Source organism: Callithrix jacchus, chromosome 7, assembly GCF_049354715.1.
Source record: "Callithrix jacchus isolate 240 chromosome 7, calJac240_pri, whole genome shotgun sequence".
Taxonomy (NCBI): Eukaryota; Metazoa; Chordata; class Mammalia; order Primates; family Cebidae; genus Callithrix; species Callithrix jacchus.
Genome location: NC_133508.1, coordinates 57,941,327 through 57,964,980, shown reverse-complemented (window position 1 = coordinate 57,964,980; position 23,654 = coordinate 57,941,327). Strand labels below are relative to the sequence as shown.

The 23,654-nt window shown below is 38.0% G+C and overlaps 1 protein-coding gene across 39 annotated transcripts in view; it reads left to right on the top strand.

The window, feature by feature from the left end:
• EIF4G3 (eukaryotic translation initiation factor 4 gamma 3) overlaps positions 1 to 23,654 on the top strand; it is a 390,720-nt gene that overhangs the window by 75,677 nt on the left and 291,389 nt on the right. For all 39 annotated transcript variants that reach the window (XM_078330654.1, XM_078330661.1, XM_078330664.1 and 36 more), the window contains one exon: positions 23,260 to 23,335. Coding sequence is in view for 1 of the 39 variants with exons in the window: in XM_035308033.3 (XP_035163924.3) it covers positions 23,260 to 23,335 (76 nt within the window). In the remaining 38 variants the exon portion in view is untranslated. The remainder of the gene's footprint in view (positions 1 to 23,259; positions 23,336 to 23,654) is intronic.

The window sequence follows — 23,654 nt, the reverse complement described above, 5'->3', positions numbered from 1 at the left end:
CCTTAGTTTTGACTTCAAATTTGGCATATATAGATCGAAGTAACCTGTTTAAGCAAAAACTGTTAATGTTTCTGGGTACTTCTTAGATGTAAAGGGATTCTAAGACCATAATGTTTAGATACTCTGAATTAGGACATTCCAGCTGTTGTTTCTTAAGCTTGGTTATCTTAATGAGACAAAGAGAGAAATAAACTTTTTCTGTTATAACTTATTTACTTGCTATAATTATTAGGGATTATATCAAGCATATCACATAGGTTATTTAATTTTCACTACAACTGTATGAAGTGTAAGGACTGTTAATATTCCTGTTTACGTATAAGAAAATTGGGGCTCAGAAAATAACGTATGTCTACCACAAGTAGTAAGTGGTGGAGTCAGAATATGAATTAGGAACCTTGACATCAGAGTTTACATTTTTAATCACATAACATGTTTGCTGTAATGGCCTGCTTTTTTCTTAGATTTAATATCACTGTTAGCAAATGTGTCTAAGATGACATTTAGTTATAATCTCATAATTCTGTGAAACATCTGCTATCATTTATGAGGAAACTGAGGTTTGGTGAGATGAAGTGACTTTCCCATTTTAGGAAGTACACGGATCAAGATTCAAAGTAAGACTTTCTTTTTCCATTTTTTCTTTCTTTTTACAGAGTCTTACTCTGTTGCCCAGCCTGGAGTGCAGTGGTGTTGTGATCCTGGCTCACTGCAACCTCTGCCTCTGGGGTTTAAGTGATTCTCCTTGCCTCAGCCTTCCAAGTAGCTGGGACTACAGGCATGCGCCACCATGCCCGGCAAATTTTCTTTTTTTTTTGAAGCAGAGTTTTGCTCTGCACACCAGGGCTGGAGTGCAGTGGTGCCATCTGGGCTCACTTCATCCTTCACCTCCCGGGTTCAAGAGATTCTCCTGCCTCAGCCTTCCAAATATCTGGGATTATAGGGATGTGCCACCACACCTAACTAATTCTGTAATTTTAGTAGAGATAGGATTTCTACATGTTGGTCAGGCTGGTCTTGAACTCCCTACCTCAGGTGATCCACCTGCCTTGGCCTCCCAAAGTGCTGGGATTATAGGCATGATCCACCGTGCCCGGTCCTGGCCAATTTTTTTTTGTATTTTTAAGAGAGACGGGAATTTTACCAGACTAGTCTCGAAGTCCTGACTTCAGGCGACATCCCACCTTGACATACCAAAGTGCTGGGAATACAGGCATGAGCCATCACGTCTGGTCTGTAAGACCTTATTTTTTCTAAAAGTGAAGACTTTTCACTTTATCAGCTGTCTCCCAGGCAACATGAGTGGGTAGGGAAAAATGGAGGAGTCAGCATTTACTTCTCTACACATTTTTTTTCCCTTCCCCTTTTTCTGCATATATCAGGTGTCTCACCTGAACATGGGTCATCTGAGTTGTTGTTACCTTTCTTACCTGGCTAATCTGTGGTGACTGTAGCTGGATAGACTGGCCAGAAGAGAGGGAGGATTTTGATTTTAGGACTTTGATTTGATGTTTGAGGCAATATCTGTACTCTTTTGGGAGATACTGGTTTGCCTTTGGTGCCATGTTTGTTTGTTTTTTTCTAGTCATCACATAAGAAAATGATCTTTTTGGTCATTCAGACCAAGACCTATTAATAATCTCTACCTTAAAATCTTTTACCAGTACAAAAGCAAAGCAGGCATTTGGGTTCTAATCAGCTTTGGAACTAAATTGCTTCTGTGGATTCTTCAATGAGAAGAATGGGAGGACCATTCTTCTTGGGCCTCCAAGGCTTGGGAGGGCTGAGGTGGGCAGATCACCTGAGGTTAGGAGTTCGAGACCAGCCTGGCCAACTTGGTGAAACCCTGTCTCTATTAAAAATAAAAAAATTAGCCGGGCATGGTGGCAGGCACCTATAATCCCAGCTATTCAGGAGGCTGAGGCAGGAGAATCACTTGAACCAGGGGGCAGAGGTTGCAGTGAACAGAGATCGAACCACTGCACTCCAGCCTGGAGTAACTGGGCAACAACGTAGACTTCATCTCAAAATAAATAAAGTTCTCAAAATCTTCCCATGGCTGTGGGGCTCACCTGGAGGAGGCAGAGTGACTGTCTAGGCTCTTAGTGGAAATGTCATATCCATCTCACTGAACTTCTTACTTACCCTTCCCCTCTGAACTGCAACCTCTTGCCTCAGTCTTCTGACTAGTTAGGTCTACAAGTGCATAGTACTATGCCTGGCTAAATTTTGTGTTTTTGGTAGAAATGGGGTTTTGCCATTTTGGCCAGGCTGATCTGGAACTTCTGTCCTCAAGTGATCCACCCACCTTGAATCCCAAGTACTGGGATTACAGGCATGAGCCACCCTGCCTGGCAGAGACTGTTGTATTTTTTTGGAGATGAATTCTCACTCTGTCACCCATACTGGAGTGCAGTGGCATGATCTTGGCTCACTGCAACCTCTACTTCCTGGGTTCAAGCAATTCTGCTTCAGCCTCCCGAGTAGCTGGGATTACAGGTGTGTGCCACCATGCCCGGCTAATTTTTTTTTTTTTTGTATTTTTAGTAGAGACAGGGTTTCACCATATTGGCCAGGCTGATCTCGAACTTCTGACCTTGTGATCCGCCCGCCTCAGCCTACCATAGTGCTGGGATTATAGGTGTGAGCCACTGCACCCGGCCAAGACTGGTATTTTTTATTTAGGGAAGGTTTCCTGGTGTGGAGTATAAAAATAGGTTCAGTTGGAGGGATCTTATGTACAGTGGTAATTGAAATCACAGGGGTTGTACTTAGTGGTAAAAACTAACATTTGATTGTTCCAGTTGATGACTATAATGTTTTTCATGAAGATTGGTCTGATAATAGTATACTGTATGAATTTAATTGGAAGAGATTCTAGTTAGGAAAATCTAAGCAGCTACTGCAAATAGAGAGGCTACAAGAGAAGAAATAAATATCTGAGTTGGAGTGGTGGTCATGGCCTTGGGAAATAGAAGATAAGGGTGGATTTTAGAAAAATTATAAAAGAGAAAATTGAGTGAATTTGAGGGCTAAAATTGTATACTGGCCATTAGCTTTCATATTAGTTAATAATTAGACTTTAAAAAAGTATACAATTAATAAACCAACTATATGTTAAGTAACATTTTTTATTTTAAAAAAAATCATAATTTTTTTAATTTAGGGAAAAGAATGGTATTGTTGTATAATTTTTGCAAATCTCATTAATATCTTGTGCAATAGAAGACCAGCTGAATTCTTTTATGTAGTATAAAGACCAATTTTAACCAGTAGATTTTTTTCCTTGAATTAAAAAAACAATGTAGTATAGCGCATTAATATATTATATAACATATTTGCTTTTAGATAGAATCGTTATATTATATTGATCTCTGCAGAGATTGATAAGAATATGGTTTGGCCCTGAAACAAAGTTGGAAACTGAGTAATGGGAGAGTGGTTGGGATATTTTGTACACAGTGGTGTACTGGTGTGAGGGATGGTTGATTTTGAAGCTGCATAGGGTCAAAATTACTTTTGAAAACCTTTTTAAAGCAATCATATCAGACATAACTACTGTGTCTTGTAAGTCTGGTACACTCAGTTTTTTTTTTTTTTTTTTTCAGTTTATATTTCTTCCCTGTTTGACCACAGGATAATTCACTGTTATTTAGAGGCCAGATTGTATAGCAAATTATGTACTTCACATTGTCACACTTAGGATCTTGAGAACTAAAGAAATTAGTTGGTTTAGATCTCAAGTCTCATGCTGATTCTGGAGCATATGCTCCTTGAGTGGGAAGACAGGAGTTGGCACTGTTGACATTTCTCTGTATCTCTCTTCCCCTCTGCCTTTCCCATGTCATGGTTGAATTTGTTTAAGTGTAGGAATTGTGCAGGATTATGGGACTCTGTATATATACAAATACATAACCCATATACATGCACTTTGTATTTTATATATGTATATATATTATCAGAAATTAGACAACACTATTAATTTCCATGGCATCAATTCTAAAAGGAATGTTTCTTCAAATGTTACAGAAACAGGAGTTAAATTTGAATTAAAAATAATTTGTTACATTTACATAGCCTCACTGTCTTGAACCACTTCCTTCTCCTTCCAGTTAAGTTGAGCAGTAACTGTTATGGTATCAGTGTAGACACATTATACTTATTTATACAAGTAAAAAGAGTATTTCTGATAACTTTTATCTTCACCAGGCCTATGGTATGCATCTTTTAACTTAGCAATTTAAAATCATGTATTAAAACCATAATATTTGTAGTTTTTTGGCAGATGATAAAAAATTCAAACATGATAAAAGGGTGTCTACATTGAAAAGTAAGTCGCCTAATATTCATATCCCTGATTCCCTTTCTCAGGGGGTTGTCAGTTTTTCTTTTTTTTTGAGGCAGGATCTTGCTCTGTTGCCCAGGCTGGAGTGCAGTGATGTGATCTCGGCTCACTGCAACCCCCACCTCTTGGGTTCAAGCAATTCTGCCTCAGCCTCCTGAGTTGCTGGGATTACACCTGTGCGTCACCATACCCAGCTAATTTATGTATCTTTAGTAGAAATGAGGTTTTGTCATGTTGTTCAGGCTGGTCTTAAGCTCCTGGCCTCAAGTTATTCTGGCTGCCTCCGCCTCCCAAAGTGCTGGGATTACAGGTATGAGCCACTGCGCCTGGCCTATAATGAACATATTTTAGGCTTATCATCTATCTAGAATTCTATGCAACTTTAGTGGTTTCCTTTTAAGAGAAACTATATGTAATTTTCTCTGTTAAAGGCAGTAGCTCTTGAGACTCTAGATTGCATACTTAAGTGTTTTCATAAGGTTTTTCTTTATGTTTGATTAGCAAAGCTGGAAAGTATCCAGCATCCTATTGGACTTAGTTATCAGCTTAGAGGGAAGCCTCTGCCTTAGCCTGACTTGTAGATGTAATGGTCTGAAACTTTCATGTGAGCAGAATGGGATATTGAGAGAGAGGTAAATCAGTAGGGTAGAAGAGGAGCAGCTTTCTTGATTAAATGTTCACAATCTGATGGCATTGTTTTACTTGAAGCGTTATATAATTTGAGAATTTTTTCTTTTTTCTTTTTTGAGACGGAGTTTTGCTCTTGTTACCCAGGCTGGAGTGCAATGGCGTGATCTCGGCTCACTGCAACCTCCGCCTCCTGGGTTCAGGCAATTCTCCTGCCTCAGCCTCTTGAGTAGCTGGAATTACAGGCACGCGCCACCATGTCCAGCTAATTTTTTGTATCTTTAGTAGAGACAGGGTTTCACCATTTTGACTTGGATGGTCTCGATCTCTTGACCTCATGATCCACCCGCCTCGGCCTCCCAAAGTGCCGGGATTACAGGCTTGAGCCACCGCGCCCGGCCCAATTTTAGAATTTTTATATACATATATTAGAACTGACAATAAGTTTCTTCTTATTAAAATACCAGTTGATCTGTTGGGCTTGGTGGCTCACACCTGTAGTCTCACGCTTATAATCCCAGCTCTTTTGGAGGCTAAAACAAGTGGATCATTTGGGGGTCAGAAGTTTGAGACTGGCCTTGCCAACATGGTGAAACCTTGTCCTACTAAAAACACAAAAATTAGCTGGGTGTGGTGGTAGGGGCTTGCAATTCCAGCTACTCAGGAGGCTGAGGTAGAATTGCTTGAACCTGGGAGGCAAAGGTTGCAGTGAGCTGAGATCGTGCCATTGCACTCCAGCCTGAGTGACAACAACGAAACTCCATCTCAAAAATAAATAAACAAATAAAATAACACTTGCCCTTTCATGCCACAATGTTCTATTACGTTGGCGTGGATGAGGAAAAATTAATCTGTTAAGTGATAGATGTTAGTATTTAGATATTAGTCTTGAATTTAACAGTAGTCATTGATTGCATGTCAGATAACAAATGAGTTCCTTTGACTTGGGGAACACTGTCGTTTTAAAGATAGGAGAAGGTTACTGGTATGTTTTGTATTGTAATTTTAAGTAGATCTCTTCTGTGCCCCTTTCCTTTTTTTTCGGGTTGTTTTCTTTTTTTGAGACAAGGTCTTGCTCTGCCTCCAGGATGGAATGCAATGAGCTTTGATCGCAGTGGTATAATCATAGCTCAGTGTAGCTACAACCTCCTAGGCCCAAGCAATCCTCCAGCCTCAGCCTGCTGAGTAGCTGGGACTACAGGCATGCAATAGTATGCATGGCTGATTTTTAAATTTCTTTGTAGAGATGGGTCTCACTTTGTTGCCCAGACTGGTCTTGAACTCCTGGGCTCAAGCCTTCCTCCCACCTTGGCCTACCAAAGTGCAGAGATTACAGACATGAACCACTGTACTCAGCCCTTTTTCTAAATATTTATGTTTCTGATTTTTACCACTCACCTTTATTTTAAAGTTACTGTTTAAAAGCTGGCTATCTTTGAGAAATGGCGTTTGATTGTTGAGAACTTTTTTTTTTCTGGTAGACTCTTAAATTTGGACTTATGATACAGGAAGAGTTCTAATTACATTGTGCTGAAATTTATGGAAGAAAGTGAGTATGCCCCTTCTACATAAGAACATACAGAGAATGTGCTGAAAGCTTTCTGTTTGAAGATGTTTTTATTATAACATGCTTTATTTCGGAGTTTTATTTTGAAATGAAATGCTGCTGAATGTTGTAAGAAAGAAAACATCTTTAATGGGAATTGGGTGTATCTAGAATGAGAAATGAAAATACTGCCTGTAGAATTTTTATACCTCAGAAAAAATAAGTAAAATAACATTGACTTCATGTGGGTATGTATCTTAAGAAATTATGTTTAGAGTTTTGATAGTTTGTAGGATTTTTTCCTTAGGGCATTTTAATTGAATTTAGGAAGTAAATTATAAAGGATGTAAAAGTTTGTATTCTTCTTGTTAATATTATAACCAAAAACTAAAGATAATGTAGTTCACTTTTTTACTTAGTGATCCAAAATTTTATTTTGTTTATTCATTGCTATTCACTAGAGGTCCTACTGTCTCGGTTGGCTCTGCATGTGGTGAGATTGACTTGTAGAATGCTTTTCAACTTTTATTGGTTGTGAATTTACAAACAGTGGTAGTGATGAAAAGTGTTTCTAGTGTACTTTGATATCATTAAGAATGATGACTACAGGATGAAGGAAGAGAATTATATTTTCTGAGTGATGGTGGCTGGTATTTTATGTTGCTATTGATATTCATAAGATCATTCTTTAAGGGGAAAATAGATTTAATCAAAAAAGGTAAGTGGGGGACTTTGGAAAAAAGTTTCGCTAATAAAAGGGGGAATGATTTTTTTCCCATAATTTTTCTTGATAGCTGGCATAGTGTGAGCAAGTGTATTCAGTAATCTAGATCTTGCTCCCAAGGACCTATTTTTCCTTGTAATATATTTTATTGTAGCTTTTATTTATTTTATTTTATTTTTATTTTTGAGACAGAGTCTCACTCTGTTGCCCAGACTGGAGTGCAGTGGCACGACCTTGGCTCACTGCAACCTCCGCCTCCTGGGTTCAAGTCATTTTCAAGTCATTCTCCTGCATCAGCCTCCTGAGTAGCTGGGATTATAGGTGCCTGGCTAATTTTTGTATTTTTAGTAGAGATGGGGTTTCGCTGTGTTGGTCAGGCTAGTCTGAAACTCCTGACCTTGTGATTCGCATGCCTTGGCCTCCCAAAATGCTGGGATTACAGGTGTGAGCCACTGCGCCCACCTTATTGTAGCTTTTCTAAGCTCTAAGGAATGAAGTTAGGAGATCCATCGGTGCTCTTAGGGAATTAAGACTATCTGGGAGAGTCTTAAGGGTTGTGTCACCTGGATAATCCAGAGAAAGGAAAATTCATGATTTTTTGGAAGTGCTATTTATAATATTGAAATACTGTCTAGTATGTGCTAAGCCCATTATAAGCCTTACTTTGTTAAATCTTTCCAGCAATCCCAGAGTATTGATGAGGAAACTGAAGTTTGGAGAGATCACCTCATTTTCCCAAGATAATCTAGCTGAGAAATGAATCTAGGATTCAAATTTTTGTCTTTTCCAGCTTCCAATTTCTTGCCTTCGTAGCGTGCCACTGTTTGTTAGTACTCAGGAATGTGTAACATATTCTAAAAGCAACAGAAATTGTTCATTTTGTCCTGAAATATATGTTTACATTCAGTGACAGATTAAGTTTATAGCCCATGTCATTAAATTTTTATTGTCTCATTTAATAAGAGCCAGAAAGTTCTTGCCCTGAACACATTTTCCTGAAAGATAATTATCTAAGGTTAGTTCAAAGTACAGTCTTAGATGAGCTACGTGTATTTGTGTTTTGTATTCTTCGTCATTTAACAGAGAAAGTCAAGGGTTTTGGCATAGACTGGATTTAGACATTAAGGAAGAAACGTGTCAGTTACAATGGTTGAATAATACAGTATTTTGAAAACATTATTCTGGGCCAGTGTGGTGGCTCAAGCCTGTAATCCTAGCACTTTGGGAGGCCGAGGTAGGCTGATCACCTGAGGTCAGGATTTCAAGACCAGCCTGGTCAACATGGTGAAATTCTTTCTCTAGTAAAAGTACAATAAAAGGCTGGGCATGGTGGCTCATGCCTGTAATCCCAGTGCTTGGGAGGCTGAGCTGGGTGGATCACCTGAGGTCAGGCGTTTGAGATCAGGCTGACCAGCATGGTGAAACTCCATCTCTACTAAAAAATACAAAAATCAGCAGGGCGTGGTGGCGTGCATCTATAGTCCCAGCTACTCGGGAGGCTGAGACAGGAGAATTGCTTCAACCTGGGAGGCAGAGATTGCGGTGAGCCAAGATTGCACGACTGTCCTCCCACCTGGTTGACAAAACGAGACTCCATCTCAAAAAAATAAAAAAAAAAGAAAAAGTTATTCTGAAACCTGTGCTGAATTATAGCGTTTAGATGTTGAAATAAGAGCTCCCTGTAGAATATTGGTTACATTTGAATATGGATTTACATGCTTTGTCATCAAACTATCCTTTTAATAAATTAAAAAAAATAGAAGTTATCCTTATGATTGTGTACCTTTATATTTCACTTTAAAGTTTGTGCTTTAAAATTTGTTGGCCCTGAGTGGTGGCTCATGCGTGTAATACCAGAACTTTGGAAGGCTTGAGGCAGGTAGGGCACTTGAGGTCAGGAGTTCGAGAGCAGCCTGGCCAACATGGTGAAACCCTGTCTGTACTAAAAGTACAAAAATGAGCCAGGTGTAGTGGTGCACACCTGTAATCTGAGCTATTCAGGAGATTGAGTCAGGAGAATTGCTTGAATTTGAGAGGCAGAGGTTGTAGTGAGCCAATATCACGCCATAGCATGCCAGTCTGGATGACAGAGTGAGACTCAGTCTCAAAATAAAAAGATGAAATTCTTACTCTTGCAAAGACTACTGGAAAACTTGGATGAAAAATTAAGTTTATAATTAGATTTCAAAATGAGATACATCAGAATCAGCATGATGGGTACAAATGTAATATCTATTATTTACGTTCACATGATTGGAGTATGAATAAGGTGTGGTTTCATTGGAGTTTTAGATGAAAGAAAAGATGTGCAACATAGTTTATTACTGACAACATGAATTAACAAAGAAAGATAAAAAGTAGAAAAAGCTTTCATAAAGAATTGTACTGATTGTGGAAAAGTGTATTTGTTCCACTTTAATCTGATATGATCACATCTGCCGCTTGGTGAGTGGTCAAGGGAAGAGAGAATGTTTCACCTGGAAAAGATTAAAAGGAGATTTGCTAACTGCTTTCAGATATTTGAATGGTTTTCCTATATAGTATGCTAGGTGTATGGAATCCCTGCATTTCATGTCAGATTGATTAGGGCTATGAGCACCTTCTAATTATAATGTGGTATGTTTTTCATTGATAATTAACCATGATTTTTCACTTTGTGAAGTTATTTTTACCTTTAAACTTCGATCTCTTTTTTATCTGAAAATACAGTGACTTATTTCTAGGTACCATAACTAAATCTCTCATTTGGTATATGGACAGTCTTCATTCACTGGTTTAGTATAAGCTTGCTTTGATTTGGGTTTATTGGCTGTGGAAAAGGATATTTACTTGATATTAGTGAAGAGAGAAGTTTGTCAGGAGTAGTGTCAAAAAGCAGATTGGGCAGTTTCCATCATGTGAGGTTGTTAAGCAAGATTTCACAAGTGTAGATGATCCTGTATTGCTTTCTTCCTGTCATTGAAAAAGAATGTAGTTTGCCACACAGGCCCAGCTGTTTTTCTGTGTGGTGCCTATCTTACTATTACTGTTGCGTAACAGTTCTCTTTGTGTAGATTCACAGGATGAGCCACACTACCTTTTTTTTTTTTTTTTTAAAGATATGGGATCTCACTATGTTGCTCAGGTTGGAGAGCAGTCTGGCATAATTATAGTGCATTTCATCCTTGAACTTCATGGGCTCAAGGGATCCTTCTGCCTCAGACTCCTGAGTAGTTGGGACCGTAGGCATGTGAAACTGTGCTTGGCAAGTCATGTTTTTTAAAGTCCATTGAACCAGATCATGATGATGAGACATTTTGAGTTTATGACTTTTTTCTGCAATATTCTTGGTAGTGGGGTGAGAGTGGTAGAACAGATAAGATGCTTGTCTCCCCATGAAGTTCTAATATTATTTTAAAATTACATACAATAATAATTAATTTTTTGGTAACAACATTATTAAGATATAATTCACATACCACAAAATTCACCCAATTAAATGTCCAAATGTACAGTTAAAGTATATTTAATATCTAGAGTCATGCATCCATCACCACAGTTTTTGGAATGTTTGGTTTATCTCAAAAAGAAACCCAATATCCTTTAGCAGTCACCCTCCTTCCTCTCACTTCTCCCTTCAGCCTAGGCAACCACTATATCTACTTTCTGTCTCTATGGATTTACCTATTCTGGACATTTCATATAAGCAGATCACACAGTATATAGTCTTTGGTGATTGGCTTTCACTTACCTTAATGTTTTCATGGTTAATCCATAATGTACATTTGTCAGCACTTTCTTTTTATTGCCAAATGAAATTCCATTGTATTGATATACCACAATTTATCCGTCTAACAGTTGGACATTTATCTCCAGTTTCTTGCTATTATGTATAATGCTGATGTGAACATTCATGTATAAGTTTTACATGGATATGTGTTTTATTTTTCTGTTGAATACATACCTGTGAGTAAAATTACTGAACCATAGGTTGACTCTATTGCTTAACCTTTTGAGGAACTGACTATTCATTGATTTTAGGTTTACAGTGTATAAGTTCTGAAAAATGAATGGTTTTTGTAACCTACGTAGAAGATACAGAAAACTTTCATTTATCCAGTTACATTCCTTTGTGGATAAACTTTCCCCCCAACCTCTAGCCCCTGGCAGCCACTGATCCGTTTTCTATTTCTACAGTTTTGTCATAACTAGCATGCATGTAAATGGACTTAAACAGTTTTTTTGAGTCTAGCTTCTCTGCCACTTGCACTCCCCCAGGGACAGTGTCTCACTCTGTTGCCCAGGCAGGAGTGCAGTGAGTCTAGCTTTCTTTTACTTAAAATAATTAGCATTTGAGATTCATTCTCATCTTTGTGTCTATTAATTGTTAATTCCTTTTAAATATCTACTAGTATTTCATTAAATGGATGTACCATAGTTCGTTGATTGGCCAGTTGAAAATATTTGCCTCATTTCCAGTTTTTTTGGCCATTATGAATGAAGCTGTTACAAGCATTTTTATTCAGGGTTTTGTGTGAATTTAAGTTGTCATTTATCTTGGGTAAATACCTATGAGTGGGATTGCTGAGTCATATGGTTAGTGTATGTTTAGCTTTATAAGAAACTGCCAAACTGCTTTCCAAAGTGACTATACCATTTTGCACTCTACAGTAATGTGTGAGATTTCCAGTTGTTCCTCATTCTTGTCAGCACTCAGTGTTGTCATTTTTTATGGTTTTAGCTAATGTAACCTGTATAGTGATATCTCATTTTGGTTTTAATTTGCATTTCTTAATTATGTTTCATTAGGGACATAAAGATCCTTTTGTGTCTTTATTGAAGACCTTTTCTTTGGTTAGGTGTCATTCATTTAAAACTTCTGCCCATTTGAGGCCAGACGTGGTGGCTCATGCCTATAGTAATCCCAGCACTTGGTAATGATAAGGCAGGAGGATTGCTTGATTTCAGGAGTTTGGGACGAGCCTGGGCAACATAGTGAGACTTCATCTTTACAAAAAATGAAAGAATTAGCTGGACATGGTGGCACGTGACAGTTACAGGTTGAGTTGGGAGGATTGCTTAAGTCTGGGAGATCAAGGCTGCAGTGAGCTAAGATCCTGCAACTGTATTCCAGCCTAGGGCGACAGAGCAAGACCCTGTCTCTCAAAACCACAGTAACCACAGCAAACTTTTGCCCATTTGAAAAATATTAGGTGGTTTGTTGTCTTACTGAGTTTTTAGTTTCTGTCTGTCTGTCTGTCTGTCTATCTGTCTGTCTCACTCTGATTGTCCAGGCTGGAGTATAGTAGCACGATCTTGGCTCACTGCAGTCTCCACCTCCTGAGCTCAGGTGATTCTCCCCACTCAACCTCCCAAGAAGTTGGGATTACAGGCTCCAGCATTCCTGTCAGGTTTTTGTGTTTTTAGTGGAGATTTTGCCATCTTGTCCAGGCTAGTCCTGAACCCCTGGACTCAAGCACTTCACCCGCCTCAGCCTCCCAAAATGTTGGGATTACAGGCATGAGTCACTGCACTCAGCCTAGTTTTTTTTTTTTTAATGTATTCTAGATAGAAATCATTAACTTATTTACATAAGTTTTACAAGTATTTTCCCCACTCTGTATCTTGTCTCTTTGTTCTTATAACAATGTCTTTTACAGTGGAAATGTTCTTAGTTTTGATGATACTGAGTTTATCAAGTTTCTTCTTTTTAAAAAATATTTTGTAGACAGGGTCTTGCTTGCTATGTTGCCCAGGCAGGTCTTAAACTCCTGGACTCAATTGATCCTCCCACCTCGTCCTCCCAAAGGGCTTGGATTATAGGCATGAGCCACTGTGCCTGGCCCTATCAATTTTTTTAATAGGTCATGCTTTTGATGTAATATCTAAAATTTTTTCCCTAATCCAAGATAACAGTTGTTTCCTCTTATTGTGTCTTCTAAAAGATCCGTAGTTTTCTGACACTAGATCCACACATTTTGAATTAATTTTGTATAAAGGGTGAGGTATTGGTAAAGAGCCTCGTTGTTTTGCGTATGGTTTTTCAGTTGTTCCAACACCATTTGTTGAAAAGACTGTTTCTCTACTCAATTGCCTTTGCACCTTTGTGAAAAATTGATTCACCACATTTGCATGGGCCTTCTTCTAGGTTTTATATTCTGTTCATTGATTTGTTTTTATGTCCTTTTGCCAGTACCACACTATCTTGTTTTCTAAGTGTTAATTTTAAGTTTTGGATGTTTTGACTAATGCCCCCTTCCTTTTGGTTTTTCAAAGTTAAAAACTTCATTTTTCCTATCATAAAAAAACAGCCATTTTATTTTACCTGAGGTGACATAAAGCAATACCTCAAATTCATGAGTTATTCCTTTCTTCCTATCTGGATTGTGAACCACAGTTTGAGATATTGAGGTAGAAGATACATCAAGTTGAGGATGATGTGGATGATTTCGTGTCCTTTTTTCTAGGGATGCATATCGAAAGTGGTTGCATTGCATATAAGTGTGATCATTGGCTGCATCATCTTAGCGCACAGCACGTTTATCAGTGAATAGAAAGAGTCTCACTCCTTTTACTCCAGAAAGGAAGTACAAAATTGGAAAGATTGAGTATCCTTGATAGAATCTGCACACTATTTGTACAGAATAGTAATGCCAAACTTAGAAGAATCTCCTCTGCCTATTCCATGGTCATGGTTCTTTTATCTATTTATTTTAAAAGTTTATTCTTTATTGTGGTAAAATATACATAACACAACATTTACCATTTTAATCAATTTTCAGTGTACAGTTCTGTGGCATTAAATAACTTCACATTGTGCTGCCATAACCACCATTCATGTTTAAGACTTTAACAAAAATCTTTTCAGACTAATCATGATTATTTTTTAACATAAGTTCCATTACTGAAATTTTTAGCATGTTAAAGTTACATTCACTTTTTGAAATTACATTTTAACAGTGTTCTAGCATTTCAGGTCAATGACAAGACCTTAACATTTTTGTAAACTTTATGGTTATACCCATTAAAAACTTTCAGCTAGTAGTATAATTTCCAGCAAACCTTGACTTTCTCATATGTGAGTAGCATTCAGTTATTCTTTAAAAGATAGCTTTTAAAATCTGCCAAATGTATGTAGCTCGCATATTATTATCCACACCCATGTCCAGAGAAATTTGGCATATCAGCATGTTTTATTTTGATTATTATCTAGGCCATTTGAGTGATTCAGATGTAGGACACAACTGGAATTGCTAACTCCAACTTGATTTTGTTACTGACATTTCTTCAAGGTGGGCAGTTAAAAAAATTGTATAAATTTATGGGGGAGAAGTGTAATTTTGTTTCATGGACAGGTTGCTGTAGTGGTGAAGTCAGGATTTTCCATATGTCCATCACCTGAATAACACATGTTGTTCCCATTTAAGTAATTTCTCATCATCTGCCCTATTCTCTTGTGTTTTTGTTTTCTGATATTCCACACTGAGTCTTCATTTTCTGACATTCCACATTCGATTTAGATCTCAGTATTAAATGAGAATATGTGGTATTTGTCTTTCTGAGTTGTTTCACATTATGGCTTGCAGTTCCATGTTGCTGCAGAAGACATGACCTCTTTTTTTTATGGTTGAATAGTATCCCATTGTGTATATATACCACATTTTCTTTATGCAGTCATCCTCTGATGGATACTAATTCCACGTTTTTGCTATTGTGTAAGGTAGGGATTTTTGAGAAGAGAGTCTTACTTTGTTGCCTTCTGCCCTTGCTTTGTCATGGATTGATTGTATATGAATCTGAATTGGGCATTAGAAAACACTGTTAAATAATATTAGTTTGTTGTAGAGCTAAAAATATGAGGGAATTAGAAAGTTCGTTTGAAACCTGTGAGTATATTATTCATTTGTGCATATGTATGTAATTTTGTCTCACAGAAAAAGTATGTTTTTATCTTGTGTAGAAATAACAGCATGGACAGCAGCCATTGTTGCATAATCTCTGGCAATATTGTTTTGGTTTTTTGTTTGTATATTTCTAAACTTAGACACAGGATATATTTCTGGGTAAACTTAAATATGACTGGCAGGAAATCAGTTGGCAATATGTGCTGACTCATATCTGAGTTAATAGAAAATCAGCCAGAACAAGGGGTTTTCTGGCTAAACTCTTTGAGACTAATGTTTCTTCTGGATTTGTCAAAAATCTAATATAGGCCAGGTGTGGTCACTCATGCCTGTAATCTCAGCACTTTGGGAGGAAGAGGTGAGAGGATTGCTTAAGCCCAGGAGTTTGAGACTGGCCTGGGCAACACAGGGTGACACCATCTCTACCAAAAAATGTAAAGATTAGCTGGGCATGATGGAACACACCTACAGTCCCAGCTACTTGGGAGACTGAGATGAGAAGATCACTTGAGCCCAGGAGGTTGAGGCTGCAGTAAGCTGTGATCACACCACTGTACTCCAAAACAAAACAAAATCTAATCTAATGTTTTCTAGTTATGTACGTTCCAGAGATACTAATTGCAAAGATGCAATGACAGTATAGTCTTGCAATTCTGAAATCCCAAGAGCTTGGAGAACTTATTCTTTTTCTGGCATTGGCAAATTTCTGGGCAGAAGGGCAGAAGTTTGAATATATTTTGCTGCAGAGATATTAATGTATTTAATTAGGGGTGCTGGTGTTAGCAGACACCCCCACACTCCCACACCCACCCACCCCATCTGTATTTGCTGGTGTTAGCACACACACACACCCCGTATTTGCTTTCTAGTTGTGGAAAAATTCTGATTTCCAATAGGGTTTTCGGACCTGAATTAACAGCCAGCATTAAATTGAGTTGAAACAGAGTTTAAAATTGGTTAGTTTTATTTCTTTGGATCTCAATGGCAAAAGGTAAAGAGGGCAAAAAAAGAATTGTCTGGGTTAATGTTTGGGCTCCAGGGATCCTGTCATCACAGCTTTCTTAATGGCTGAAACTACAGGCATGCTCCACTGTGTCAGGCTCTTTTTAAAAAATAGGTTAATTTTTCTTTTGTAGGGGCTATTAAAAAAAAATCCTGGCTTTTTTTTTTTTTCTTTTTAAAATATTTATAGAGACAGGGTCTGTTGTGGTCTAGGTTGGAGCCACTTTGTTTAAATGGGATTTTTTTTTTAATTTTTGAAAAACATATTTGTGTGTTTCAGAAGTAATGTTAAAAGACTGTAGCTATGGTCAGGTGTGGTGACTCCCACTTGTAATCCTAGCACTTTGGGAGGCTGAGGCGGGTGGATTGCCTGAGCTCAGGAGTTCGAGACCAGCCAGGGGAACATGGCAAAGACCCATCTATACTAAAAATACAAAAAGCCAGCCATGGTAGTGCATGCCTATAATCCTAGCTACTTGGAAGGCCGAGTCACGGGAGGCTGAGTTATGAGACTCGCTTGAGCCTAGAAGGCGGAGGTTGCAGTGAGCTGAGATTATGCCACCGAACTCCATACAGCCTGGGTGACAGTGCGAGAGTCTGTCTCAAAAAATAAAAAATAAAATTTAAAAAAGAAGATTATAGCTATTTCCAAAGTAACTGTATTTTTAAAATTACATCTTTTGCGAAATCATATTTAATATCTTTGTGAAATAGGGTATAGTTAAGAAATTCTGCTGTTATTCCTAGTATTATAGAAGTTAACTTCTTTTTATTGTCAGAACTATGTAGAAATAACAAGTAGAGAAGGCATAAATTGACATTGACATATTGGCCTAAATAAGAAATAATATAGAAAAAGATCCTTTGCATTATTTTTTTAATCTCCTGATATTAGTTGCCCATTTTGCCTATACATCAGTATTTACTTGATGACATTTGTATCCTTGCTCTTCGTTTCCATTAGGAAATGGTATCTTGAGTATTTCATTTTAAGAATATTGCTTATGCTGAACATTAGGACAGTAGTTTTTGTTATAATGAAGTGGGGCAAGGTTAGGAACATTTAGCTGGGAATTAGAAATGGAACTTTAGTTTTTTGGCAGACTGAAAGACAATTTCTGGTTTTCTTTCACTTCTTGTTTTCTACTTTGTGAAAATTCACCTTTTAAAGAGGTACTGACTATAAACAAGCCCAGTGCCAGATATGATTGCCGTAGATCAAGAAGGTTTATTCTAAAGAGAGTTCATCCTTCATGAAGTTTCATAACCATTTGTTCTTTAAAATGTATTAGTCCTCTCTTTTCTACATAAGTAGGAAACATTCGTATCATTAATACATATCATGTAATAGATTCTTGGATTTCTGTGATGATATTTAGTCTCTGCAAGTGTATTTGCCTAATTGGCATTTATTGTAATATGAATATAGTGAGTACTTTAATAATCAGAGTCTGTTGTGCTTTAATACTCTTTAACCATCAAATTACATGTGTTTCTGAAATTTGTCTTTTGTTATTATTTTACTAGAAAAAGAAAGTGGAGAATTTGAAATTTTTTACATTTATATTTCTATTTAGAGTCTTAATTCAGTATTGCATAGCATCTGTATAATCTTACTAATGGTTTTGCTTGTATTTTCTAATTATATAAATCATAGCAATTTGAACTACAGAAACATCAAGTGGATGTACTGTATTTCAATCATGGGTTTAAAAAAATCAACATGTTCTGGATTATTGTATGTGCATGTTACACTGCTCATTAATTGAATTAGAATTTTAAGTAGCACTGTGAAAAGCTGTTACCTTGAGCTCAGAGAGACAGAAACATCCAATGATTTATGCTTGGAGATACAGAGTTTGGTGAGAACTGATAATAAGCACAATGGCAGGCAGAATTAGGAAGGAAGTATGTTGTAACGTACAAAGTTTTACATGTGGCATTTATTTGAATTCAAATTCTGCAGAAAATTTCTGGCAGTTTCTGTCTCATACTGATTTATCTAGGCTTTTTTGGTAGAGAGGTGTGCTAATTGCAACTTGTTAAAGTATTAAGTTTTGAGATAGAGGAGTGGAGGTGGTGGGAAAAAAAAGGATTAAGAGATAGGGTCTTGCTGTATTGCCTTGGCTGGAGTAGAGTGGCACGATCTCGGCTCACTGTAACCTACACCTCCTGCGTTCAAGTCATCCTCCTGCTACAGCCTCCTAAGTAGCTGGGATCACATGCATGCATCACCACACTCTGCTAATTTTTGTATTTTTAGTAGAGATGTGATTTCACCATGTTGGCAAGGCTGGTCTTGAACTCTTGGCATCAAGTGATCCACCCACTTCAGCCTCCCAAAGTGCTGGGATTATAGGCATGAGCCTCAAGTTCTTTTATTGAGATGTAATTCATATATATGTCATAGAATTCATACTTCTAAAGTGTGCAGTTCAGTGATTTTTTTAAAACATATTTACAAGGTTGTGCAACTATCAGCACTGTGAATTAGAGGAGAAAATTACTCCATGAAATAAATTCCTTTGGTTTCGCTTGTTACCTGACCAGTCTATGGTAGTGGATGTTCATTTGCCATTGGGCAGATGATTGAGCTTGGGCCAAGAATTCTGGACTTTTTAGAAGTTTTAGGGTGATACGCAATTATCTTTTTTTTTTATGAAATAAACCATTGTATTTCTTCCTGTAGTTAGGGCAAACATCTTTTGACCGGGTTGTGACATTTTTCTCATGCAATGAAGTGTTATGTTCTTGGATAGCCTGGTGTAATAGGAAGAGCACATGTTTTTGAGTATAGAGAGACCTGGCCTGGTGTCTTAACTTAGCCTCATCTTGGGCAAGTTACTTCATTTTGTTGAACCTCAGTTTACAGGAGAAAATATTAAGGGATTCAGTGAAGATAACATGATTGGTTAGGCTAACAGCTGGGCTTGAGATTCAGATCTTCTGTTTCTATTTTCAGCTTTTGGTAGGACATTTTATTTTAATGTAATTGTTTTTCATACAAAAGATCTTTTAAGGCAGTATATTACTTCACAGTAGTTTGTTGGTAGTTTACAGGGAGTTAAATAAATGAAATCAACTTTATTTATTTGTGGCTATGGAGAAAGAATGTTACTGGACTATTGGCCAAATATGATTGTCTCTTTAGAAATGTTGTATTTATAGCCATCTTATTATATAACAAGGTAAGTAAGAGAAATCAGGATTCCTAACTTTCTCTTTGTTAAGGGTAAGTGAAGTGACTCAGCATTTTGGGTGTAGTATTGATAATCATTTTCTTTTATTATTAATTATTTTCTAAATCCTGAGAATCTTATTTGAAATCCTATCAAGATTCTATTTGATTTCCTCTTTGAAATACTTACTTGAAATCCTATTCTCACATAGCAAGAATTAGCCCTGGCTAGAGAAAGCAATAGTACTTGTCACTGTAGAAGAAAGAATGGCCTCATATTTTCCACCATTGTGTAACCACACTGCAGAACTCAAATGCAAAGAAAATTTTATTTCAGCTAAGGAATAGTCATTATTCTGAGTTAATTGATAAGTGAACATTTTAAGGGCTTTTGTTCTAAAACTTTTTAGGCATATTATATATACACACACGTATATATACACACACACATGCATGTGTATATGTATACATGAACATGCACTTTGGATAACTTTTTTTCTTTATGAAATCTTTTTTTAATATGGAGTCTCACTGTGTTGCCAGGCTGGAGTGCAGTGGCACAATCTCAGCTCACTGCAGCCTCCGCCTCCTGGGTTCAAGTAATTCTCCTGCCTCAGCCTCCCGAGTAGCTGGGACTAAGATGTGTGCCACCATGCCCAGCTAATTTTTGTATTTTTAGTAGAGATGGGGTTTCACCATGTTGGCTAGGATGGTCTCAATCTTCTGACCTCGTGATCCTCCTGCCTTAGCTTCCCAAAGTGCTGGGATCACAGGCATGAGCCACCATGCCTGGCCATGAAATGTTTTAATTTTGTTATTTCTCTTTTTTTTTTGAGACGAAGTATCCCTCTATTGCCCAGGCTGGAGTGTGGTGGCGTGATCTTGGCTCACTGCACCCTCCGCCTCCTGGGTTCAAGTGATTCTCCTGCCTCAGCCTCCCAGTAGCTGGGAGTACAGGTGTGCGCCACCACACCCGGTTAATTTTTGTGTTTTTAGTAGAGAACGGGTTCTGCCCTGTTGGCTAGGCTGGTCTTGAATTCCTGACCTCAAGTGATCTGCCTGCCTTGGCCACCCAAAGTGCTGGGATTGCAATAGTGAGCCACCGCACCTGGACTAGCTTTGCTATTTTTCAGTGCAGCATTTTAAAAACAGTTCTCAGTGTCTAGGAAATAATGGCAATGCTTTTAACGGTTGTCTGAGGTTGCTTGTTTAAAGAACTCTCTAGAAACTGTTATAATGTGACTAATTTTAACGATTAAAGTACAATTTGTTTTGCTTTCCCTTTTTTTTTCTTTTTCTTTCTTTCTTTCTTTTTTTTTGAGGCGGAGTTTTGCTCTCATTGCTCAGGCTGGAGTGCAATGGTACGATCTTGGCTTACCGCAACCTCTGCCTCCTGGATTCAAACAATTCTCCTGCCTCAGCCTCCCAAGTAACTGGGATTACAGGCATGCACCACTACACCCAGCTAATTTTTTATTTTTTGTAGAGATGGTTTCTCCATGTTGGTCAGGCTGGTCTTGAACTCCCGACCTCTGTGATCTGCCCACCTCAGCCTCCCAGAGTGCTGGGATTACAGGTGTGAGCCACTGTTCCCAGCTCCCTATTCTGTCTCTGTGTAAATTTATAGTAGACTGTGGCTGCTGGGATTTAAAAGAATTTTACTTCTAATGATTCTTTCAGACTGTAGCAACTTGTGGTCATTCTTAAAAACTTATTTGCAGCTCTCACTTTGTTTTCTGAACTATCTCATTGAATTAGAAAGGAATATGATATGAAAAGTACTAAAGCCGGGTGCTGTGGCTCATGCCTGTAATCCCAGCACTTTGGGAGGTTGAGGCGGATGGATCATGAGGTCAAGAGATCGAGACCATCCTGGCCAGCATGGTGAAACCCAGTCTCTACTAAAAAATACAAAAATTAGCTGGGTGTGGTGGCGCATGCCTGTAGTCCCAGCTACTTGGGAGGGTCAGGCAGGAGAATTGCTTGAACCTGAGAGGCGGAGGTTGCAGTGAGCCCGAGATTGTGCCACTACACTCCAGCTTGGCGCCTGGCGACAAAGTGGGACTCTGTCTCAAAAAAAAAAAAAGTACTAAATATTTTTGTTAGGTTGAAGGAAAGAATCTCTCTCATTTTGTGTTAGTATTCTTCTTAATTGTTTGAGACAGGCTCTCGCTCTGTTCTCCAGGCTGGAATGTAGAAGTGTGATCATGACTCAGTGCAGCCTGGACCTCCGGCACTCAGGTGATCCTCCCTCCTCAGCCTTTGAAGTAGCTGAGGCTACAGGCTTGTGTCACCACACTTGGCTAATTTTTAAATTTTTTTTTAAAGATTAGCCAACGTGGTTGTTTAGGCTAACAGGTTTCCTATGTTGCCCAGGCTGGTTTCAAACTCTTGGGCTCCAGCGATCTACTGCCTCAGCCTCCCAAAATGCTGGGATTACAGGTGTGAGCCATCGCACCAGCCCAGGTTACTATATTTAGGGTCATTGAAAAATACATTTAAATCATACAAAATAATTCATATTTTTTCTAATATAGTGATATTACAATAATAATTGTATTAACATAGTAAAAAACATAATACACTTATGCAAACCCACTATCCGGAGGTAATTGCTGTCGATCTTTTGGTGCCAGTCTTTTGGTTGTCATTCTTAAATAGGTCCAGAATTTAAGAAAATAGTATTTTTTATTCCAAAAATATCACCTTACCAAGTAGAATAGGCTACATATTTCTGTTTTGAAGCTGCATAAAATTATAGTCTTTTGTGTTTTAATAGAATGTCCTGCCAACATCATGAAATATTTTATACTAAATTATGGTGTAAAATATTTAAAAATTATTTTTAAAATTAGGAAGTTTCCTTTTTAAAAATAGGGAGCTGGTGGTGACTATCAGGAAAGTAACATAAAATAGAAAAAGAAACAACTGTATTTGCCTCTTTTTCTTGAGACAGAGTGTTGCTCTGTTGCCAGGCTGGAGTGCAGTGGCGTGATCTCAGCTCATTACAATCTCCTCCCCCCAGCTTTAAGCCATTCTCCTGCCTCAGCCTCCTGAGTAGCTGGGACTACAGGCGTACACCACTACGCCCAACGAAGTTTTTGTGCTCTTAGTAGAGGCGGAGTTTCACCATGTTGGCCAGGATGCTCTCGATCTCTTGACCTTGTGATCTGCCTGCCTCGGCCTTCCAAAGTGCTGGGATTATTGGCATGAGCCGCTGCGCCCACCCTGTATTTGCCATTTCTATGTAGTTAAAACAGAGTGGACCTTTGTCAGCAATTTTCACTTGATGAGTAAATCTTATCCTTCTGAATATTTTGCTTGTGTACTTCCTTAGTTTTTGTTTTTTGAGACAGAGTTTTGCTCTATTGCTTAGGCTGGCGTGCTGTGGCACAATCATTTCTCACTGCAAACTCAAACTCGTGTGTTCAAGTGATCCTACCACCTCAGCCTCCCGAGTAGCTGATACTACAGGTGCTGGCGACCACACTTGGCTAATTTAATAGAGACAAGGTCTGGCTGTGTTGGCCAGGCTTGTCTTGAACTCTTGGGCATTAGTGATTCTCTCAATTTGACCTCCCAAAGTGTTGAGATTATAGGCATGAGCCACTGCGCCCAGATGTTTTTTTTTTTTTTCAGTAGAAAGTAAAGGTGGCAGAGTCTCATCATAGGCCTAAAATTTGGCACTTGCCATATAGTTGTGTTTATTTTTTTGAGTTTCCTTGGAATGTTTATCATGGGAAGCTTTTAAAGAGATTGATTTAGTTATGTTAGGACTGAAAAATTTTATTTTTTACTTTTAGTAGAGAAGTATATAACTCAATAATTGGGTGGAAGTATATAACTCACTAGTTGGAAAATGCTTAAGTTGTTGGTGGAATTTTGTGGTGGCAAGTTTCTCTAACTATTAAGGATCCATTTTTGAATTCTGTTATCCTTAACTCGCTCTTCTAGAATTCCCAGAGGGCCTGTGCAACAGCCTCTTGAGGATCGAATCTTCACTCCCACTGTCTCAGCAGTCTACAGCACGGTGAGTGTCTGAAGGTTGTCAGATAGTGTGTGTGCTTTTGTGTGTGAATCCTTGTTATTGCAGGCAGTGTTTGTTTGACAAATGACAAGTTTTTGGCAAAAAGTTCAGTGAATTTCTGAATAGAATGGGATGTCTACAATAGAATAAGGTGAATACGCCCTTTCCCCATAGAGATCTAAGAAATGGAGTGAAACAAATACTATGTTAAGATAGAGTGACCTGCCTTTATTTTTCCTTTTTATAAATATTAACCTCTGTATTATTACTATTATTATTATTTTTTTTTTGAGATGGAGTTTCACTCTGTTTCCCAGACTGC